The sequence below is a fragment of the Crassostrea angulata genome, chromosome 2, assembly GCF_025612915.1.
Source record: "Crassostrea angulata isolate pt1a10 chromosome 2, ASM2561291v2, whole genome shotgun sequence".
Taxonomy (NCBI): Eukaryota; Metazoa; Mollusca; class Bivalvia; order Ostreida; family Ostreidae; genus Magallana; species Magallana angulata.
The window spans coordinates 69,975,832-69,999,697 of NC_069112.1; the positions used below are offsets into that span (position 1 = coordinate 69,975,832).

The window sequence follows — 23,866 nt, forward strand, 5'->3', positions numbered from 1 at the left end:
ATTGAGAGTTGTTGTACTTGAAGGCTTATGAGTGTTGCTAAGATTCATGAAATGAATTTTAATGATTAACATTAGTTAGTGGCATGAACGGTTCGAGGGGGGAGGGGGTCAGTAAGTCTCAGACATGTGATGCCTGTGCAACAAGCACACAGTACAGACGGTCAACCCTTTAAAAAGCAGCTAGTGTAGAGGAAAAGTTGCTCAAAATAATATTTTAAACTAAATGCTACCTTTTTTTGTTAGTGGCCACGTTAATGAGTTTATGAGTCAGTCCCTAATACACAGTTGTTCAGATATGTCTAGAACAGTTAACAATGGTCTTGAACACTTGTAGAACAAAATGTGTTTATATTTACGAGACAGATTTCAATGAAACTTTCAAAATTGCTGCATGTACGTTAGCCACATTACAAAGAAATGTTTTTTACAGTGTACTATTATGTTATCTCGCATACAAATTGACAGTTGTCGATAATTAAAATTGATTTTATTGTTATTGTAAATATTAACATACAGAATTTTTAAATGGTATTGAAAATTAGAACTATATTTAATTGTTGAATTAAAACCCAGGCACGTAACATCGTGGGGGGGGGGGGGGGTGCCCCCTTTTTTTCTCTCAGCAAACATTTTTCTATAATTGTCTAAATTAAAAAAAAATGGAAATTAGAATTTTCACGTTTTATGAAAAGTTGTAGTTGTACCCCCCTCCCCCCTCTTTTTTTTTATTAGTCTGCCCCCCCCCCCCCCCCACACACACACAACTACACATTTAAAAAAAACAACGATGCTACATATACGTGTCTGTACAAACGTTACTTTTGAAAATCTGGGAGACTGAACATTAAATCGACATGTTTATCGTACGAGTTAACAAATGATGCAAAGGTGAAGGTCAAAAGAGAAGTTTTCTTGCTGTTGTTTACTTGTTAGATCGAATGTACTTATGTAGCTGATCCACCATTTACGAAAGAATGTAATGTGACGGGGAGAGAAGTTAAAAAACAGAAAGTAAAATTTTGCACCATAACATTTGGATGCCGCTTTGTTGTTTACCAGCGCAGTTTACTTGAAAGTCGTAAGTTTTGTTTTTGTTTTGTAACAGGTCACGTGTTCGTCGTACAACGGCCATTGTTTTGTAAGACCAAAATTATTGTTTCCCTAAGATTGTCGTGCTTTGTTTGTAAAACAGGAATTTTTAAGCCTACGAAATCTATAGAATCGGTCGCAATTTAGCTTTAATAATTTTTTAGTTTTAAAAACAAGAGTTATCGTTCCTGTTCATGGTAAAATGGGTAGGCAAACGCGGGCCAGGGCAAAATAAAAGCCGCGGCAGATCGAGATTTTTCAATTTCCGTCGATAATAATTAACTAATGTGAATTAAATTTTCAGGATATGTTACGGAGCGGTATATTTGTATTCGCTGCAAATATTGTTTCACAACAATGCGTATTTTGGAATTTATCGACGATTGTTGATTTTCAGTTTGCCCATTAAAAAATCCAGTATCTTACAATCAACTGATAGAAATAAAATAATTGTGAAATTATATTAACATATTAATTATCCATAGGAGTTATTAAGAGGCTGATATACTATATATATAATGAAAGTTGAATAGGAAAATGTCACCTGAATTTGTTACACATGCACATTTCTGATGATACCATTTCATAAAACAGAAAATAAATATCCATGTGGGATAACACAGACACGCAACTATTACGGAAATTTGGATTTTGTCCCGGGTGATCGAATCTGGTTGTAATGACCTGGTTTTTCTTAAAACAAAGATTCTTTGAAAACAATTTAAAAGATAAACAACACATTACAAATATCACTTGTCTGAACTTCATTGGTCACCTGACTACATCCTGTCAGAACATTTTTTCATTTACCAACCAATTTCATGTCTTGGTGAACTTTTTAACATTGCTGTTTGTTACTTATATTTACAGCTAAGAATGGTTAAATTGTTCAAAATTATAAATATAACCATGCTTTTATGTTTACAATATTGATGCAACTTTTAATGATGAGCCTGTGGGTAATCATTTTTACTCAGAATTAAATGTTTTCACTGTATATTCTATAGGTTCATATAAGGAAACATTTGCAAATCTACCTTAGTATGCAACACATTTGAGAAGCCAATTAACCCCACTCATAGTATATATCTCCCCAAAACAGGAGCTCAAAACTGTCAAGAGTCAATTATTTATTAAAACAACATGTGTGATTATTAAATTGTTTCTTTTAACACCTGCAGTAATTATAACAGTTTATTTTGTGCTTTGAATTATTAATATGTAAATCACTAAACTAGGGGTTCAAAAAGCTGGACTAAAATTTGTACTCTAGCAACTATTGAAGTCTTTGGGAATAGGTGATCTGCAGGTCCAGCACAATCTCTTGATTTAGCTATATAGCTTGAAAAAGCTATATAGCTTTATAAAGCTATTCAAAATAGCTTGATAAAGCTATTTATGTGCAGTTTTTGAAGAAAATATTTATTGGAAGAAATGGACAAAAAATCGCAATTAACTTGCTACTCATATTTTCACAACTGACCATTATAAACTTGACCACAATTATAGATAGTTTTAACACTGCAGCTTTTAAACACTTATAAGCAAAAAATATATTTCCATTGTTTGGGTAACTGTTTGCCACTTTGTGTGAAATGGGGCGTGGATAAGTATGATTTCTTCTCATTGTGATAAATTGTTACCAATCAATTATCTTGTTTACCATAACTGACCTCCTTTATATTTCATTCAAGAAGTAACTGTGTGGTCATGAATTAGTTGCCCCCAAACTTTTAGTGCAAAGTCTCTTAAGGAGGCGCAAATTGATGAATAATCTTTACATGCATTGTTCACAGAACAGTTCAAATTTGAAAACTATCACTGGACTAAAGTGCGATTTTTTATACATACTGATAAAATTAAAAATGAAGAAAAATGTATGACAAAATAGCTAAATGAAGCTACTCTGAATAGCTTAATAAAGCTGTTTAGCTTATTCAAGCTATATAGCTAAATCTGGAGATTGTGCTGGACCTGATCTGGTGAATTTAAGATTCATAAACTGACAGTGAAATGGCAAAGTATGCTAAATTGTGTTTTGATGCTTATTGATAGTTAATATCTTATATCTCAAACATACAATTGACATTGAGCAAATTAAAGAAATAAGGAATACAAATTTGTATTTCTCAGTATTCCCCAGTTTAGTGAAAATCAGTAGTATTTACCAGAACGGGAAATACCGGTATTTACCCAGCACTGGTATTTCCCGACCAACCCTAATACTATTTGATATGAATACACTGGAATAGCCAAACCTTTATCATTACTTGAGGTTTTAGTTGTTATTTTAAATTATTGTTAGTTAATTAAATAAATTTATGACTGGGTAGTACAGGTGCAATGATACACTTGCCTCACGTTACGATACATATCACGATACAGACAATGTGACATGATACATATTCTGATACTTTTGATGTGCTTTTAAGAATAACAAATCAACATTTGAACAATTACGCATATTGTTTAATCTCCAACTCTTTGTTACATAATTTTTTCCACATATTTTTCTTAATCAGCTATGTATATATTAGAATGTAAACATGATTTGCATAAGGTAAAAATGTAATGTTGGCATCAATACCGTTATTTTAACACTGACAACAATTAAATTACTTATATATGCTCTTATTATAGTTGTAATGAATTTTCTGAAGGCAAAATATTTAATGACTATGGTAACCTTTAATTTTGATTACATTTTTGCACATCTAGGAATGTGGCATTAATTTCTTGCGACAACAGACAAATGCATGGATAATTGCCGTTTTATACGAGGTGCAATACACATGTCGTTTGTTTTTAGGAAAAGGTCTGCAAAATAGTACTTGCATGTAGAAACACTCAATTTGGGAACTTCGTTAACCAATTTCGTTTATTCTACAAAACCCTAAATGTAACTATATCAAAGATTTATGGGATGCACTGTAGCTGGGGGCAAAATTAAATAATGCGAAGCACGTTTTTCAACACCGAAATCATTTTTAAAATATAATTTTCAAACCGAATCGGACGGATAAATATATTCCGGATCGAATTACAGAACCGCGGTATAGCCTACTGTATCATGACATACTTTTACAGTGATATACCCTCTCACGGTTTATTGTTGCACCCTTACTGGGTAGAGAAATTAAAGAAATTCATTTTTTTCAATGCATTTGTTCTAATGTTCTACATCAGTGGCACTTGCTGTTACAGCCACCTTTAATCAGCAGCCACTGCCCATAATTGGGAAGTTTCAATGTTGTTCGTTTCGTTTTTCACTATTATGAATATTTTTAATTCAATTAAGAGGCCACCTTTCTAAGGTGGACAGCAACCAGTGTTTTTAGGTCCTGTGCACTCAACGTGCCTGTTTTCAATGACCATTTTGTCTGTTTTAAGGAGACTTCACTTTCTAACAGAAAAATAGGGACGGTCGAGTGATATTTTTTTATTTGGCTTAAGTAATTTTCTTTCTATCAAAAACAAATTCATAAATTAACAATTTGAATTACATGCAAGTTAATGCTTAAGGTATTCAATGTATAATGAAGGAATATTAAACAATTTTGAAGCATTTTAAACTAGTTAGATATGTGTTGCTTGATAACTATGAAAGTGAAATGAACCAAATTCACATGACAGACAACATATAAGGAGCCGGTCATTTTGCACTTTGAATTTTTTTAAAGAGTTATTTCCCTTTGATGAAAAAAAGAAAAATTTTGTTTCGTCAAAATATCTGCGGTAAATGATTCATTTTATTTCATATTTAAATAAATAGAAAGTTTATGCATGTATTAACCAAAAGAATTTTACTAATTTTAAGTTACTTTTTACAATATCTTAATAAAACATACATTGCCTATAGACTTCAATGCAGAATTCAAGGTGTAATTTGTTGGGCCATAATAAAAATTTTGAAAATTCCTTTGGTGGAGTATTTATATTTGATAACACCTTCAAAATGATATCATGATTAAGAATATCGGACCATTCATTTATTAGGTACAAAATGTGGTCGTTATACATCGAATACCTTAAGCAGTACACTCGATGTACGGTTTAATACATTCAACATTCAGGTAAATACTTGTCCCTAAGAATACAATAGTTTACATTCATTGTCATTTACATTGCTTATAGATATGATTTACATGTAATTTTTTTTTTAGATTATGGTGTATAGATTTGAATAAAACTGTGATCGAAATGTACATTATGTGTTCTATAAATTATACTATACAGCACAATGAGTCTCTTGTAACTTCAAAATAAAATTATATTCAATGAAAAGGCATGATACAATAAACACGATAGGATAAATGGAAAAATCTGATAAATAGAATGATAAACCTGATAGGATTAACACTCAATTGGATAGCTCTGAGGCAGAGATAGAACAGCGTACTCGCACAAGACAAAAGGAATAATACACAAAGGGAAAGGATTGAATTGTAATAAATAAAATTGTGGGTTCTGTGGTGTTAATTAATTAAGGGTTGACTAATTGATTATAATGGATATTGATCACACAAAAGAAAGGTTTCCTGTCACATTGACACCTTTTCTTTTGTTTTATATTATTATACACCTAAATTTACCCCCCAAAAAATAATTCTTAGATAAATTTCTTAGCATTAATTCATCTGTATTAGTCTGTATATTTTCATATAATTGGCTCAGAACTTCTACACTCCTATTAGCACTTGAGCTAGAGGTTTAGCCTTCTGCTACATTGGTTTTTAAACTGAAGAATTCTGGTTTCGAGCCTTTTTTTCTATTACATTTGTAGCACTCAACAAAAAAACTGATGTAGAGTTGTTGAGAGTTTCTTGTGTGACATTTCTAAATGATAGATTTTTATTAAGAAAAGGGGGAAGAATGTTAAAGTGTTTAAAATTAAATTAGGTATATATAATAGGCTCACTACTATTATTAGCTAGTGGGTTAACCCTTTAGCTCAGTTGCTGGAATGTCGGTTTTAAAATTGAAAGGTCCTAGGTTGGAGCCAGCTCATGCCACCTGTTCTATTACACATCGTGAATAATTGAAATTTTTAATATGTGATTGAATTTACAGGTTCAGTTCAAATTTGGGTGCTTGGATGATTTTTAAACAGAGTTGTGCCTTTTTGAAAAAAAAGAGAAATTCCCAGTTTCCGCTCTCCAACTTTTGAAGGAATGCACATGTAAAGTTAATATATATATATATGTAGATTTATGATTGGCAAAAAAACAGCTTGAGTAGATTTTGTTTTGGTCCGTTGATTTTTGATAGATTTATGCCTCTTGATCTACCGGTATATGGAATATTCTTAGTGTGTGCTCTCTAACTTTTGAAGTGATGCAACTTTTAAAGTTGATATTTATATGTTAAAGGTTAATTTTTTTTTTTATAGAAATTACAGGTCTAGTTCTAATTTACTTTCAGTCCAATGATTTATGAAAGATTTATGCTTAGTGAACTTAAAACAGAATGAGTAATTTTAAGGGATTTTTTTAGTTTTTCTGTAATCAAACGTTATACTAAATTTGGCAGTTGAAATTTTGGTTGTTTACGGTGGCATTTGTGGAGTTTCGACACATCTAGTTTGTTTAGGCATGCCATATCGTGGGATTCAACAAATTGATTAACTTCCTGTTTTAAAAATGTCTTCTTTGCTTATTTGTATAATTACATCAAAGCACAGGTATTACTAGTGAGCATTGGCTCACAAATATTTTGTTTTGTATCATAAGAGTCTTCTAGTTTTTCAATGTATCTGGTCATGCACACTTATTATCTAAAATTATCTTTTCACTAAAGCCCTCTCCAAAATTATGAATTTCATGGCCACTGGGACAGGAGTTTTGGTGTCACACTTGTAGGTCTTACTATTTTAGCAAAGTTAAAAGCAAACTAGAAACCAAAATAGATAAGATATCCACTAAATATGATCATAAGCTTACTTTTTCATGAAAACAAGAAATCGCATGTAGGGCAGCATGTTTTTTTGTAAATAAAAATGCAACAAATTATCCATTTACCAAAAAAGATCAATTTTCAATATCAGTGATGGTTGTTTTCAAATATATATGAGACATGACTCAAGGAAATTGCAACGCTAGTTTCATTATATTAAAGTAGATCCAGTGTTCTTTGATGTCACACTTTTTTGTAAAACTTTGAATTCTTTAAATATTGTGCAAGATAGTTTTATTTATTTTATGTGAATATAATCACATGGATGTAATTAGAATTATTGGTAGGTTCAAGATATTTTCGCACTTAATTTTATACTAAATTTCCAATTTTATATATTTTATCTATGCAAAGGGGAAATAACTCTTTTTCTGACTTTTCTCTCAGTTGTATGTCTAAATGCTATAGTTTTTCTTATTCCAATGATTAATTTTAAAATATTTTTGTAATTTTTGTTTTCTGATAACGTTGACATTAAAATTAAACAAGAAAAACAAATTTCTGCCTACAAGATTTTACTTTTGATAAAAAAATTTACAGTTTTCTGATGCTAAAATATGCTTTTATTAGTTTATGTTTATGTGGCATCTCAAAAAGTGTGATGACATGTAAATTTTTTCTAACAATTGATGACATTTAAGTCTATTAAGTCGAAATCAGTTCAGTTTTTCAACTTTCCTCAGAGAATTTTACGAGTATGGAGCTACCTTAATTAGATTTAAGTGTTCAAACTAATGCTTATGAAAATCAAAAGATGGAGGTGGGTAAAATTGTAAGGTTATTTCAAAGTGATGTGATGCTTTTATCATGATAATATCATGTACATGTATGTAGTATTGAAATAAGATTTCCTATTTAAGGAGGTTGAACAACAATTGACTGCTAAAAGATTGGATAAAGATGCTTTATTTATGGAGAGTCCTATGAATCTTATCTGTGTTAAATTGAGGGAAGTGGAAATAGTGGGTTCACATAAATAACCATATTTTTCTTAAATATCAATGGAATAGGCAAAATGGGGTACACTTTTTCTCAGAATAGCATAAGCTTTTTAAATTTAAGACAAGATGACTTTTCAGAGAATGTTACTGTAATATAAAGGTAGCAAGGGGCAGTTTGAGATAAAGTACCTGTCAATATTTTTGTAAAATTGAGAGTTGCTGTACTTGAAGGTTGTTATTGTTAAAATTCATGATATAATTATACCCTCTCTCCAACAGAGAAGAGGGTATACTGTTATACCCTTCTGTTTCTGTCTGTCTGTCTGTCCATCCGTAACAAAAATTTATGTCGCATTTTTCTCAGCAATTATCGCAGATGCTTGAAATTTGAATACACTATTTGTTTAGGCATGCCATACGGTGGGATATATATTTGTTGCAATTGGACGTCAACATCCTGTTAAATAACCACTGTTAATTTTAGTCTACCGGGTAAATTTTTATCAAAGATATCTCGGCTATTATTTATTGCAGGAGTTTGAAATTTTAACACACTATTTGTTTAGGCATGCCATATTGTGAGATGTATTTTTTCATCAAAGATTTCTCAGCAACTATTTATTGTTTATGTTTAAGATAAATTTTAGCACACCATTTGTTTATATCATAGGATATATCGGTATTTAAGTACAAATCGGATGACAACCACTGTTAAATGTCAACTTTGCTTATTTTGCATATTCACATCAGAGTGGGGTTATCACTAGTGAGCATTTGCTCACACATATCTTGTTTTTAATGATTATCAAGTGATGTCTCTTGTTGAAATTGATATTCATATGTAGGCCCTATATGTTAAGTACATGAGAAAGAAGAAAAAAGCAAAAACCTGTGGACATTATGTACAAGGCATTAAGTCGAACTTCGGTATCTCGAACACCAATATCTCCAATACAATGGATATTTCGAAGTGATGTTTTAGTCCCAAACACTTAAACTTTAAGTATTTTACCCTTAATATCTCGAATACTCAGATATCTCGAAGATATTAACCAATCCTATCTAGGTCAAGATAATGAGGTTTAACTGTATTTCAATATGAAACAAATGGCAATCCCAAATGTTGAGATATTTTCTTATGGTAATTGCTCTAGCTTTAATTAAATTTATTCCATTTTCCAATCATCTCATAAGGGGAGACAACAATAGAAATTTTGATTTTTTTAAAATATAATTTTAGATGCCAAAGAGAGCAAGGATTGATGATAAGCGTAGTCGCCAGAAAGACAAGCTGAGAAAGAGACTGAAAAGACAACAGAATGCTTGCTCCTCTGCCGTCACACCACCAAATGAGACCACAGAGTCTGTTGTCCCTTGCGGGTCAATGGACGGAGCTGTGTCAGCTCCCCCTGGTAATCTTCCAGGGTTTGGTTTGATGGGGTTTCCACCTAAAGAGGAAAAACCCCTGGCCAGGATGCAGGCCTCGCCTCGAGTGAAAATGCATCCACCTGCCCCGAGGTTGCCATCTCCTCGGGGAAGTCGTCTGTTTGTCAAAAACGTGACAAAGGCACCGTCCACTGACTCCCCAGCGTGGGTTTGTACTCCAACGAGGGTACCTGGGCATGATGAAGGCTTTAAGCCTTGCCCAGCAGGTCAGGCGCAGCTGGACTCTTCTGTGCTAAGAGGGTCTAGCAGTATATCAAAAGATGAGGAAATAAAGACAGTGTTAAAAACGGCTTCTGAACGTAAAAATAGTACTGACTTGGTCAATGTAAACTTGTCTTGTGACATGGAAAAAAAGGAAGTAAAACATGCAGATGAAATTTTGAATGAGAATGAGATTGACATAGCTGAAAATAGTTACATGAATGAAAACGTTATGAGACATGCACATGAAACTGTATATGAGAATGTTGACAATCATCAGAGATACTTTGTTCAAAATAGTGAATGTACTCAAATGCATGAAATTGACTGTAATGTAAATGACACAAATTTTCAGACATCTGTTCAAGGTTCATTCCATCAGGCACATCCCATGTTTGGTGACAATGCAGGTACTCAATGTGTTGCAAACAGTTTAGCTGGTCTAGCTTTTGAACAATTTAAAAGCAGCAAACTTTGGACTACACAGGATATGAACAAGATACTAGCAACAGGTGATGAGTTGTACACATATTTGCAGAGAAGTTCTTCGATGCATAGTAGATATTTATTGGTAGATGAATTACCCCAGTACTTTGAGTGTTTCAACAGGGCATTTGAATTCACAACGAATTCAACGTTAGCAAGTATTATAAATTTGTCGGGTCATGAACCATGCTATGCTGACTTCAATGCATACCATCTATATGAGGCGTTACAAATTGCTTTGCTAGAATCAAATGGGTGTTTTGTGTGCTTTGGGGGAAATACATTTCTTATTGGAAAAACAAATGGATTTTATTTTACATTTGACTCCCATTCAAGATCACCACAAGGCTTATTTAGTTGTAGTGGGAAAAGTACAAGACTTTTGTTCCAAAATGTAGAGCAATTATTAGAACATATTCAGAAGCTTGCCATTTCCATGGGGTTTTCGAGCATTGTTGAATGCAATATAACAGGGGCAATATGCCGTGCAAAAAAGTTGGAAGAAGAAAAGAAAGTTTGTTGTACTTCTACAGAGCAAAGTGGTGAAAATGAATGTGAGAATACAACAGATTGCGATGGTGATAGTGATGATGATGCAATTGTATTTATTCGTAATGAAGAAAACCGATTTCGATTTTGTCCCCTATCAAATGCTTTAAAGGAAGAGTTCTGCATTGAGCTAGGAATACAATATGCTCAGATAGAAGTTACCTCAGTTGAAACACCAAATAAAGAATTAGGAATCCCTAATTTAACCATACCTATCACTGGAGATGGAAACTGTTTTTTCAGAGCAGTCTCATATTGTCTAACGAGTACAGAAAATCACCATCATGTTGTTCGCAGCGCAATATGCAATCACATTCTAAAGAATGAAAACAAATTTCAATCATTTTTGAGATCTAATGAAGCGTCAGTCAAAAACCACGTGTCTTCAATGGAGAAAGAAGGGAATTGGGCAACGGAAATCGAAATTTTTGCATTAGCTCATATGCTATCGGTCGATATTTTCACATTTTCAAATGGCAATTGGCTCAAGTTCTCAGGACAAAATGTCTGTGCATCTCTCAGAACAAAACGAAATGGTTTATATTTAAACCACCAAAATCAAAACCATTATGAAGTTGTCCTTGATGTTGGTGAGTTAATGGTTGATGTTATAAGCGAAAGCAAACTCGACTCCATGTACGTAGATAAAAGTTGTCGAAAATCAAGAATTGAAAAAGGAAATAAAAAAAATCAATACAAAAGGGAAATGTATCGAAAAAAGTACAACGAAAATTTAGACTTCAAAAATCAAAAGCTTTGGAAAGCCTCACTGAAGTACAAAGAGAATGAAAAATTCAGAATCTCATTAAAAGAAAGCAATAAAACAAAATATCAGAATGATCAGACATTTCGGGACAAAGCTAGGCTCATGAGTAAGAACAAAAGTCGAGCACAATACAATGACCCTGATCACAGAAAAAAGGTATTGAACAAAGCAAACTCTAACTATCGAACTGATCCGACATACAGAGAGAAAATTAAGCAAAAGGCGGTTTTAAAGTACAAGAAAGATAGTGTATATAGATCTACCTGTGTGGAGAAGAGCAAGCAAAAGTACAAAATTGACAGTGTTCATAGGCAGAATGTCAAAAGAAAAAGTACATTAAAATACAAAACCAATGACGTACATCGACTGAAAGTCAAAACAAAAAGTAGGCTGAAGTACAAAACTGATGACGAACATAGACAAAACGTCAAAACTAGAAGTACTCAGAAATACAATACCGATGATAAACATAGACAACAAATGAAAATGAGAAGCTCAAAAAAGTATGAATTGAATGAAAAACACAAAGAAAATGTGAAACAAAGAAGTATCAATAAGTATCGTTTGGATGATGCTCACAAAGAGAGGGTTAAAAAAGCGAGTATTCAGAAATATAGATGCGATGAAAAATTCAGAGAAAAACTCCTTCGCAGTAGTTCATTGAAATACGAAACGGATGAAACTTTCAGATCGAAGTCCCTAGAAAACAGCAAGCGTTATTACCACTCTAGTCCAGGTATTCAGAAAAAGAAGATACAAAAGTCCAAGCAAAGTAGGTTGAACAAAAAAATCAAACTTGAAAACTTTGAAGAAGTTATAAATCTGTTCAAAAAAAATACTGCTCGGGGTCCAGATTTTGCATGCTGTTGTTGTCATCGATTGTTGTTCCAAAATCAAGTACAAATGTGCAAAAGAGACGTGTATTCCAAGAGTGAAAAATCGAGAGAAGTGGCTGGTGCTTGTATCAAAGATACGTTTTTGCATCAATGTAAAACGTCGTGCTCAGAAAATTGTGCGAACTCATCAATGTGGATATGTTATACATGTCACCGAAAGATAATGAGTGGTGAAATCCCTCCAGAAGCATCAGCTAATAACATGTTCCTTGAGCCAGTCCCTGAGGAACTTTCTCGCTTAAACAATTTGGAACAGCATTTGATTTCCTTACATATACCTTTCATGAAAGTCATGGCTCTTCCAAAGGGTGGGCAGAAGAATATTCATGGTCCTGTTGTTTGTGTACCATCTAATTTGAAGAAAGCAACATTTTTACCTCTAAAAGAGGATGAAAACCTTTTGCTTCGAGTAAAATTAAAGAGGAAACTGAGCTACAAAAGTTATTATGAATATCAATTCATAAACCCAACTCATGTTCTCACTGCACTAGACTACTTAAAACAAAACAACAAATGGTATGCTGGAATCTTTATCAATAGAGACATTGAGAGTAATGAAAATGTAGAAGGTTCTGAACAAGATGAAGTTCAAACTTCAAATGAAAATTCTGAACGAGATGAAATTCAAACATCAAATGAAGATACTGAACAAGTTCAAGGAGAAACACCGAATGAAGATTCCGAACAGATACAAATAGCTGTAGACAGCTGTCTCCAACCTGTAGATATTGCACAAGAAGTTTTGGACCATTATTTTGATGATGTCTTCAATATTGCCCCTGCAGAAGGAAATAATCCAGTACGGATGCTTCAAGAACAAGGAAACGAAGCAAAGACATTCCCTTGCCATTTTCCATCAGGACAATTCTCATTTGATCAACAAAGAGATAAAAGATTGACACTTGCTCGATATTTCAATAACAGGCTGATGAATGCAGATAACAGATTTGCAAAAGATACAAACTACATCTTCTTTAGTCAGTATATGTCAGAACTAAATCAAGTAATTGAAAAAACGCAGATTTCTGTTCGGAAGACGGTCACCAAAAATGAAAAGGGGAGCGTTATCAATTCAGATATGCTTAGAAATCCAGAAACTCTGTCAAAACTGTTGAGGAACGATGAAGCAATTAGATTTATGCAACCGATAAGAGGTACACCAGCATACTGGTCAGCAACTCAGAAAGATCTATTTGCTATGCTTAGACAGCTTGGAATTCCAACATGGTTTTGCTCGTTTTCTTCAGCAGAATATAGATGGAATGATGCCATAAGTTCTTTACTCAAACAACTCAATGATGAAAGAAATCCGGATTTGTTAGACTGGACCGAAAAAAATGAAATTTTGCGGAGCAATCCCGTTACAGTGGCTAGAATGTTTGAACATAGATTTCGTATCTTTCAGCGGGATGTTATTCATTCACCGTCAGAACCTATTGGGAAAATAGCCGATTTCTTTCAAAGAGTTGAATTTCAACAAAGAGGTTCGCCACACATGCATTGTTTATTTTGGGTGGAAAACGCACCAAAAATAGATGTTGATGGTAAGGAAGCTGTGGCAGAATTTATCGACAGATACGTGACATGTGCTGTGCCAACTGAAAATGAAGACTCTGAACTAAGAAAAATTGTACTGGATGTTCAACAACACAGTAAGAAGCACTCAAAGTCGTGCAAGAAAAATGGAAAAGAATGTAGATTTAACTTCCCGAGACCTCCCTCACAGCGTACATTCATAACAGAAAAGCATGATGATGACGATGAAGATGAAACTGCAGAAATTCAAGATGTGCACCAACGTAATTCTACTTCAAATCTTACCAAGTCTCAAGCAAAAGAAATTTTATTGAGTGTTTGGAATAAGATTCACACTGATTGTGATGGGTATGAGACAACAGAAGATATTTTCGAGGATCTTTCTCTGAATCAAGACACATACCAAAATGCAATGAATGTTTTGTCAGAAAAACTGACAGTTGTCCTCAAAAGGCATCCAAATGAATTGTGGACAAATCAGTACAACCCATGTCTTCTTAAATGTTGGGATGCAAATATGGATATACAATATGTTTTGGATCCTTTTAGTTGCATCGTATACATCGTCTCGTACATCTCTAAATCTGAAAGGGAAATGGGAATGTTATTAAAACAAACAAACGTTGAAGCCCAAGAAGGAAATCTGGATGCCAAACAAACATTAAAAAAAATAGGATCTGCATATTTGACGCACAGAGAAGTTACTGCGCAAGAAGCCGTCTACAGAGTTTGCAATCTAAGAATGAAAGAAGCTTCAAGGAAAGTGATCTTCATACCAGTTGGAGAAAACCCTACTCGAATGACAAAACCCCTTTCACAAATGAAGCGAAAACAAAAGGATGCTAACGATGATTTACACGACGAAAATGACGAGGATGACGAAATTTTCATGACAAACATTGTCGAAAGGTACGAAAACCGACCAGACAACAAGATATTTAACAACATATGTCTAGCCGAGTTCTGCTCTGATTATCGCGTCCTTGCCAAATCCCAAGTTCCAAAAGGGGTTAATGAAAATGTCTTTGAACTTCAAAATTCTAAGGGATATGTTCAAAAGAGAACGAGAACAAAACAGGCAGTTGTTAGGTATCCAAGATTTAGCGCTGAAAAAACATCTGAGAAATTTTATCAATCTCGACTACAGCTGTTTCTTCCCTATCGGCATGAAACACAATTAAAACCGGAAACTTTTGATTTGTACGAAACATTTTATGAAAAAGGATTTGTGAAGTTACATGGCACGAGATCTGTAACAGCAGTAAAAATAATTGTGGAAACAAATCATGCTCGCTTTGCTCAGAATGAAAGTGTTATAGATGAAGCTCAAGAGTTGTATGAAAACATAGGAGAACCGGAAGATGCATGGGCAAATCTATGCCCCGAGACAGAAAAAAATAGAGATGAATGTGCCATGATGAAGTCAACACAGAAAACCCCCGAAGATCTTGTAGAAAATATACCAGATATTGACAGTGATTTCAACAAAGCTGATGTGTTATATCAAGTACAACAACTTTGCGTCTCTAATGAAGAGATGTTGAATATTGTACAAAACTTGAATCAAATCCAACAAAACGTGTTCTACTTTGTGCGAGACTGGTGTGTCAGAAAAATAGTAAATGAAAACCCAGCTCCGTTCCATATATTTTTAACAGGAGGTGCAGGAACAGGAAAAAGCCAAATTGTGAAAGCTATCAATTTCGAAGCATCACGCCTTTTCTCTAAAAGATTGTCGTCACCAGAGGCTTTATCAGTGTTGCTGACAGCTTTTACCGGCACAGCTGCATTTAACATTGGTGGCAGTACAATTCACAGTGTTTTTTCTTTGACAAAGTTCTTGCCACTGCCATATGAACCATTAAAAGAACAAACTTTAAGTGAAATCAGAATGAAGCTCTCAGACTTGCAAATTCTTGTAATAGATGAAGTATCGATGGTGTACAAAAGACTTTTATACTACATCCATGAAAGACTAGTGCAAATCAAAAAATGCAAACACCCATTTGGAGGCGTTAGTGTGCTTGCAGTCGGTGATTTCTTCCAACTACCACCAGTAAAACAAAGAAAAGATGAGAGACTATATAAAGACAATGCATCATATCCAATTGACCATTGGCAAGATTTATTTCAAGAAGTTGAATTGACTGAAATTATGCGTCAACGCAATGATGTTCCATTTGCAAGAGCTTTGAATTTGCTGCGCACAAGAACCTTAGAAGATCCTTTAGCAAATGAAACACTTGACACAGTGAATGATTGTATCAGAGATGGTCCGGAAGATGTTCTTCACGTATACTCCACTAACGATGAGGTAAACAATTACAATTTGAATATGCTAGAAAAGAAATGCAAAGATTTCAAACAGATTGATGCAAAAGATTATCAAAAAGATAAAACCTCAGGAAAACTCTGCCTTAGAGATAAACCGTGCATAACCAAAACTGACAGTTTATCAAGCTCGTTACTCTTCGCAGTTAATGCTCGTGTCATGTTGACGAGAAATTGCGATGTCAAAGATGGTTTAGTCAATGGAGTTATGGGATACATTTCACACTTTCAATACGGAGATGCAGAAAAAACAAACGTTACAGCTATAGCTGTTATATTTGACAGTCAAAACGTCGGTATAAAAACGGGAAAGCGAACTAAAAATGGAAACATGGTATTGATTGAAAGAATTCAAGAAGAAATTCTTGTAAGGAAATCAAATGCTATTGTTAGACAGCAGTTTCCATTAAAGCTATCATGGGCCTGTACAGCTCACAAGGTTCAAGGGATGACTGTTGAAAAAGTTGTTGTCAACCTTGACAAAACATTTGCTCCTGGCCAAGCCTATGTTGCATTAACGAGAGTAACTTCAAAAGATGGATTATTCATAGAAACAAACGACAGAGCAAAGTTAGCCAAAAAGTTGTACGCTGATCCAGATGTGAAATCAGCCATGAAAGACATGAAAAAACTGGAACTTGACAGACCATTTGAAGTTCACTCCAACAGCACCATAGTTGTACTTCATAACATTCAAAGCCTGAATAAAAACTTTTACCACATGAAATGTGACAGGAGATTCACAAATGCGGACATTGTTTGTTTAACTGAAACATGGTTAAGATCTGATCAAGAAACTGCTCATCTACATTTGAATGGGTTTCAATTTCGCCATCTTGCAAGAATAGAAGCTTATAGCAACAACGATGAACACACGAGGTCATTACGTAATTCAAAAGGAGGTGGGGTCGCTTTCTATATCAAAGAAAACAATGAGAGTCAGATAATTCATCATTCAATCGAAAACATTGAAGGCATTGCTGTCAAGTTGCTGAAAAAAAACATAGCCATAGTGAATGTTTATCGGCCACCTACATTGAACGTTACCATATTTTTGCAATCTCTGAAATCTTTAATAGACACCGTAAGATTACAATGCAAAATGTGCATTTTCGTAGGAGATTTCAACGAAGATACAAAGTTATCTGGCCCTATACAAACTTTTATGGAGCACAACGGGTTTAAGCAGATAGTGAATTTTTTCACAACAGAGGGTGGAACAACTTTAGACCATGTTTATATCTCTGATTCAATTGAAGCGCACACAAAAAGATTTTCTACCTTTTACAGTTATCATGAGGGTGTATTTCTATTTCTTTGAAAATCCATACTGGCATGAGTTGGCATGATTACAGTAGAATACTTTATTAAAAACACGATTTTACAAACTTTTACCATATTCTTAAGATTCTTGTCAATTTGGACAATTTTCAATTTTTGTCAAGGCAATTGTTATAGCATTAACATTATACACATTTTTCCGGATTGAGTTTGAATTTTAGAATATTCCGGATTTATGGATTCTGTTTTGTTATTAGGATTTTTCGCGGGACACGAGCAGTTTAGATTCTCCCTAGTTCCTGTGCTCAATACCATTTAGATTTACAATGTTTACTATGTTTGTTTCTACGAGATAAAACTTCTAAGTTGGTAAGTTTTACATGAATCTGCTTGTGTATAGTGTTGTGCAAAAAGTTATGTATAAACGATAGGTATAAATGTGTAAACAAAAGTGTTCAACTGTGAAGATGCATTTTAAATAACATGTTCGAATGTTGGCACAAGGGATATATCTAGAATGTGTATATAGATTTAAAGCTAAAGTATCATAGCATGTTTTTATTATATGATATGTCGGAATTTAAGGTTTCATTGTTTGCATGCAATGTTTTGTGCACTCTACAATAGGCGTACATATATAGTCATTCATTTTGAATTGTGTAATTTGCCAGTAGTACGAGTTTCGTTATATTTGCTAATTTGCTAGAGCATAAGTGAAAGTATTCATTTCAAGAACACGGGGCATATATATTTACTAGAGTGATATTTGTCATATGTTGAGTGTGTTTTGTTTGTTTATTCATAGCATCAAAACTTTTCTTTGTTTTTCCAGTTAATCACATCTAGTCACATCACGTGTTGTCCCATCAAGTCACATCATCATGCCATTGTCACAAATCATCATACTAGTTTTTCAATGACTGAATAAAGATGTGCATTAGCAACAAGTTGCCTCTTCATTGATGGTAGCCAGTACAGCAATATTAAGCTCAAGTTTCGTGAATGTTTATATACTAGTAATTACCATTTCTTATTATTCAAATAAGGTACAACCAATTCAAACAAGACGCTTTGAAAAAACACAGTCTATAAATCAATATGTCCTAAAATGCGGTTTTGATTAATGTAATATATTTTATGGACTCTGTAAAACACCGGTTTTATAACCAATATTAAAGAAAAAGTCAATGTAGATTTTCCAAATAAATAAGAAATATTTGTACAACATATCTAGCTAAATACGAAATTAAAAACGTAGTATCTTTTAATATTTCAAAGCTGAGACTGTACAATAAGATTTAGCTAAAAAAAACTGAACAACGATTATTATTGAAAAGATTATAACCAAGGTTTTTCGCAATCGAAGAAACAAGGTATGCATAATGTTTAGCAAATTCTGTACATTTTGTATATCACAAATTTTAATGAAAACAGTTCATGTTTTTCAAACATTTTGTCATATTCTCTGTAAAATCTTTCGTCCGAATATACGTTGTATTCTGATTTTTAAAAAAAATATTCTAATAACGGAAAAGCAGGCATGTCCGGAAATTTTGATTCCGCGTCCTGGGTTTAAAAAATAGTGTAATGTTCAAAGTAAAATTAACTCGTACCAAAAATAATTGCTAAGTCGTACCTGAACACATTCGGATTTTATTTGTTCAGTCGTTCTTAAAATCGGAAAGGTTTTTGTTAAGTCGAACTTAAAATCATTCGTATTTTGTCAAGTCGTACCAGGAATAATTCGATTTTTTTCATCTTTTTATTTTTGTTACTCTTGTTATTGGTTTAAGAGCTCTGCTTCTTACAGGAACTTCAAGCTTTACTTTCGACATTAACGGAAGACCCACTCGTTGCTTTGCAACGAGCTTTGCTCTAGTTTTCTTTTATTGTTAATGGTAAAGAACCTTCACATTTAAATAAAACATTGCACGACTTTCTTGGTTATTTTAGATTTATGTCAAGCATCAGTGTGCCCATCTTTTTTTTAAACTTTCACCCTTTAATAAGGGAGATAATTATAAAGAAGTTCTCAGAGACAAGAGGTATTGAGAAGCAAGTTGCTTATGATTAATACAGGAAGTTTTTAATATGCTCATAAAGCTCGACCAGGGTAATAAAGTGATCATAGAAGGTATAATAATGTACTGGTAAATTAAGGTAAAATAATATTGTTTTTTCTGCAGTCTGTAATGAAGCATTATACACCAATCTACAAAGTATGACAGTCCAAAACTGTCCTTTTAAATGTTTTGATTTATTTCACAAAATATTTGAACTTGAATTAGATGTGGTACAATTGCTTGTATCTGTTAATCTGTTGGGGCGTTTCTTTCAATGATTTCCAAACATTTCAGATAATAGTCTATTCCAACGTTAATTGTATGCCTCGGTGGTTCCATTGACAATTCTAGCCTGCACTGATCATTTATCCTGTGATCAAAGGGCTGGAAGATTGGTCTACCACTCTCTTCTTCATTGCTGTTTTCATCAATGTACCCTTCAGTTCCAAAGTCCTGCAGATTTGATCCTAAAATGTCCCAGCAGGTCGCGAAGTTTTATTTCCTTCTGGACTCGTAGGGCGAAACAAAAACCTTCGAAATCTTCCTGGAGTTTTAACGCCCGAGAGACCTTTTATGGAACACAATGGACTAGCGATTGCCAGGACATTAGTAGATGCTAAGAATGCTGTCATCTACACAATACTGATCAATTCAGGAACACAAGATAGGATGCTTTACCGGCATACTCGCATGGCTTTATTTACCCCAATATATAAAGTCGGACCAACGATCAAGATGAGTGACATCAAAAACGCTGTTAATGAAGTTGGGGTAAATCATAATTCAACAGAAGAAATGCCGGAACATTTAAAAGATGTTTATGAAAAAGGTTGTGAAAATCTTGATGCAGAACAAATGAAAAAGCCATGAGATAGTCGGCGGGCATCCCCTATCGCAGTACGCGATGTTCGGGCTCTTGCCACCCCCGACCCCGGCTCCCTGCCATGAGGATTGGGATGCTCCCGATCCCCCAGTCCTGGGGAGCATCAGCCTGGAGGAGTCCGACCCCTCTAAAATAATCTAAATGGATAAAAACAAATCAGCGAGACTGGTACCTTCATTTAAACTATATCACCATGGCATGGAACGCGACACCCCATTAAGTACTTGAGTGACACCGCATTAAATGGTGTTTATCAGAGAAATGAAGTTACCCTTAGATATTTTGTCTGAAAACATTACAGAAAAGTTCGAGCTTAGAACAGATTATGCTAAAAATTTGAAAAACAGGCTAATTGATACACATGAATTTGTAAATGCCTACACAAATCTTCTGAAAGACAAAACCAACAGTATGATAGAAATGTCAAAGAGAAAAATTATCAAGAGGGAGACATGGTATGGAGAAACCAGAAAATAAATGCTTTATGAAGAAAACAGAAAAAAGTAGAAATTGGAATGGTCCGTGGATTATGACTAAAAAAAATTAAGCAGTATACTTTCAAAATCCAGCATAAGAAAAGTTTGACATCTATTGTCGTACATGCAGATAGTCTAAAACCATATAGAGGGGAAAATAAAGTAAATTGGTTTTATCCAGAAAAAGAAAATAAAGAGCAGGTAGAATTGCCTCATTTAAATGATTTCCAAAACAAAGATTCAGAAGTAGCACCAAAAACAAACTTTGAAAATAGAAATAGAAAAAAGTGAAAAACAGCAGAATAATAAATTAGAGCAGAGAAACCTAAACCAGCCACCGACACTGAATTAGGATCCGGCGCAGGCGCCAAATTAGAGTCGTGCACGAACGCCGCATTTCAATCGGGCAAGGACGCAAAAATAAGATCGGGCTCAACTAGCAAAAAGTATCAGATTATGAGGACGGGAAGATCAGTAAACAAACCAAGAAGTTAAGAAGATAACTACAGATAACGTTATGAAAAAGGGATGGTACGTTGTACCGAGTGTCCAGTGACTTTCGCTAACTTAAGGAATCTGAAAAGACACCAGAACCAGAAACACAGAGATGACGTGAAAATGAGGAAATGTCCTATGGGAGGCTGCGAGGTATTTTCGTTCAGAATGGAGTATCTTGCTTCACACTTGCACAGATCGCATGGGAAAACTCTAGAGGAAGCAAAAATAACAGCCAGAAAACTCCTGTAGAGGTGAGGAAACGCTCAGAAATTAACAGCAGGAAGAATGAACAGAAACAAAAGAACATGTAAAGTGTAAATGAGTCCAGTCGCTTCTTTGCTTGTCAATGCAAAATTAAAAGGCATACAATTTTTCTCAATCACTAATTAGATTTATATTTAATATCAAATGTCCCTACTTTGGGTAAATCAAGAATGAATCAAGAATAACAAATGATTGGCAATGAAGGAGGAACACCTAACTTCTGCTAATATTATAGATAGACAAGTTTCAAGGACAGGTCGGCTCTATTCGGGCCCCTAACCCTGGCACTTGCGATCTTCCCTGACAAACTTTCAGTAATGTGTTTTACAATCACCCCTAATATACACTACCACACAATAGAACAGCTTCGGCTCTACTCGGGCCACTGATCTTATTGTGTGGGTCCGGAAGTTTAAAATAGTGTTTCTGTTACCTTCTCCTTCCACTGATCAATCAGGATTGACACCGACTCTCACTTATATACACATGGGAGAGTCCACTGGAAAGGGGTGTCGGGTTATTCCATTATTAACATTGATTTATAATAGTACAAAATTCTTTACATTCACAACAGAAATCAACAACAACTGTGAAGAAAAGTTAGAAAATCCTCTTGAAAATAGTATAAATGAAAATGAACAGAATACCATCGACTGTGATTTAAATCTAGACTTCTTAGATGAATATCTATATAACTTGGAAGATTTACAGACCCAAGAAGAGAATGTGGACGAGAATCAATCATCACATATGGCAGTTGAAGAAGATGGAGAAGAACCTTGTGTGGCCGAAATGAAGAAGTCTCAACCGCAAGAGCCTCACATTATAGAACCCTTAGAGACAATTACGCTGAATCTAGTAACGACACAAAGAACTATAAACGGAGTGACGTGTAAAAAGGGAGCGTAATATATCAACATCTATGCACTACAAACCGGAAGAGATCGATTGGACAAGGTTCTTTCAGTACCTCAAGGATTAGTTTGTGGAACACGCTCGGGCCAGGCATGAAAGAGAAGACCAGGAGGCGGAATACTTGTAGATGTTAATCTGTGGACTAACTGTGTCCAGACTGTATATATGTTTTGTAAAATGACTTTGACTTCTGATATATGTGAATGGTTTATTTTATTTTATTTGATATAGTCCCGTTATTTTGGTTTTTTTTGTTTTTGTATTGTGTAGATTTCTAGTCTGTGGTTTTGTTATTGTGTGTGTGTGGATGTTCTTTTATTACATTGAACAATGTGATATCATAGTGTGTAAAGTATTTGTTTTAATTTTTGAATTACTGGACCATGCAGTTATCAGCTAAAGATCACTTTTGCCAAATCTTTTCTTTACTATTTTTGTATATTTTAAATGTTTGCATGTCCAGTTTTTTAACTCGATTGTATATGACAGTGGAAGTATTGTCTTAAAAGGAGGGGACAATGTAATGTTTTTGTTTTATGCATTCTTGTTTATAAATAACTACTGTTTAGTAATTTGTTTTATTATTGATGCCCCAATTGTAGTGCCCTGATAGTGCATTAGGCCCTAATACTGGAGCCTGTTGCCCTAACAGGTGCCCTAATGGTGTAGCAGGCCCTAATACTGGAGCCTGCAGTCCTAATAGTGTAGCAGGTCTCAGTACCGGAGCCTGCTGCCCCAATGCCTTAGCATCGTTAGGTCTCTGGGCAGAGTATAAAAAGGGGAGAGAGAATGTGAGGGCAGTAGAGGAGCGATCGAAACTAATATGGCGACCAAATGCTTTTATGAATTCATGTCAGCATTAATTCTATAACAAACAATATAACCAATTACCGGTGACGTATTTACTGCATGTGGCAATTGCAAATGATGTACACATATACTTGTACGTACAATTGTATGATGTACAAGGCCGGGTATGTGACATATTTTCCCTTATGCATATATTTAAAAAATTAACCCCTATTTATGATCACCGGTATATTAATTAATTAGCCTCAAGATTTTACTCTTACATACATGTATCGTTAATTTGTAGACGTAACATTTTTGAAACCCAGAGCTAGGTAATAATACTTTGAAAATGAATTACAAATGTAAATTAACTTTTATTCACTAGACTTATCGTATACTCGTACATACTAAGATTCAACGTCTTTAGAAACCCTGACGTGCACCTGGGCACACGACACACCTGTTGTGTATATCTTGTATATTCTCTGTTAGTTCCAGGGG

At 34.3% G+C, this 23,866-nt stretch overlaps 1 protein-coding gene across 1 annotated transcript; it reads left to right on the forward strand.

The window, feature by feature from the left end:
* Window positions 1-796: 796 nt before the first annotated feature.
* On the forward strand, window positions 797-22,567 carry LOC128174795 (uncharacterized). The gene is made up of 3 exons (XM_052840250.1): window positions 797-1,078; window positions 9,223-17,131; window positions 22,233-22,567. The coding sequence occupies exons 2-3, from the start codon at window positions 9,223-9,225 to the stop codon at window positions 22,565-22,567; spliced, it is 8,244 nt and encodes a 2,747-aa protein (XP_052696210.1). The 5' UTR covers window positions 797-1,078.
* The last annotated feature ends 1,299 nt before the right edge of the window (window positions 22,568-23,866 follow it).

Bases quoted from the DNA above. Each gene is read 5' to 3' on its own strand.
- LOC128174795 (XM_052840250.1), top strand. From the start codon at position 9,223: ATGCCAAAGAGAGCAAGGATTGATGATAAGCGTAGTCGCCAGAAAGAC. The intron at 17,132-22,232 runs GTCAGATAATTC...CATTCACAACAG, and splicing joins TATCAAAGAAAACAATGAGA to AAATCAACAACAACTGTGAA.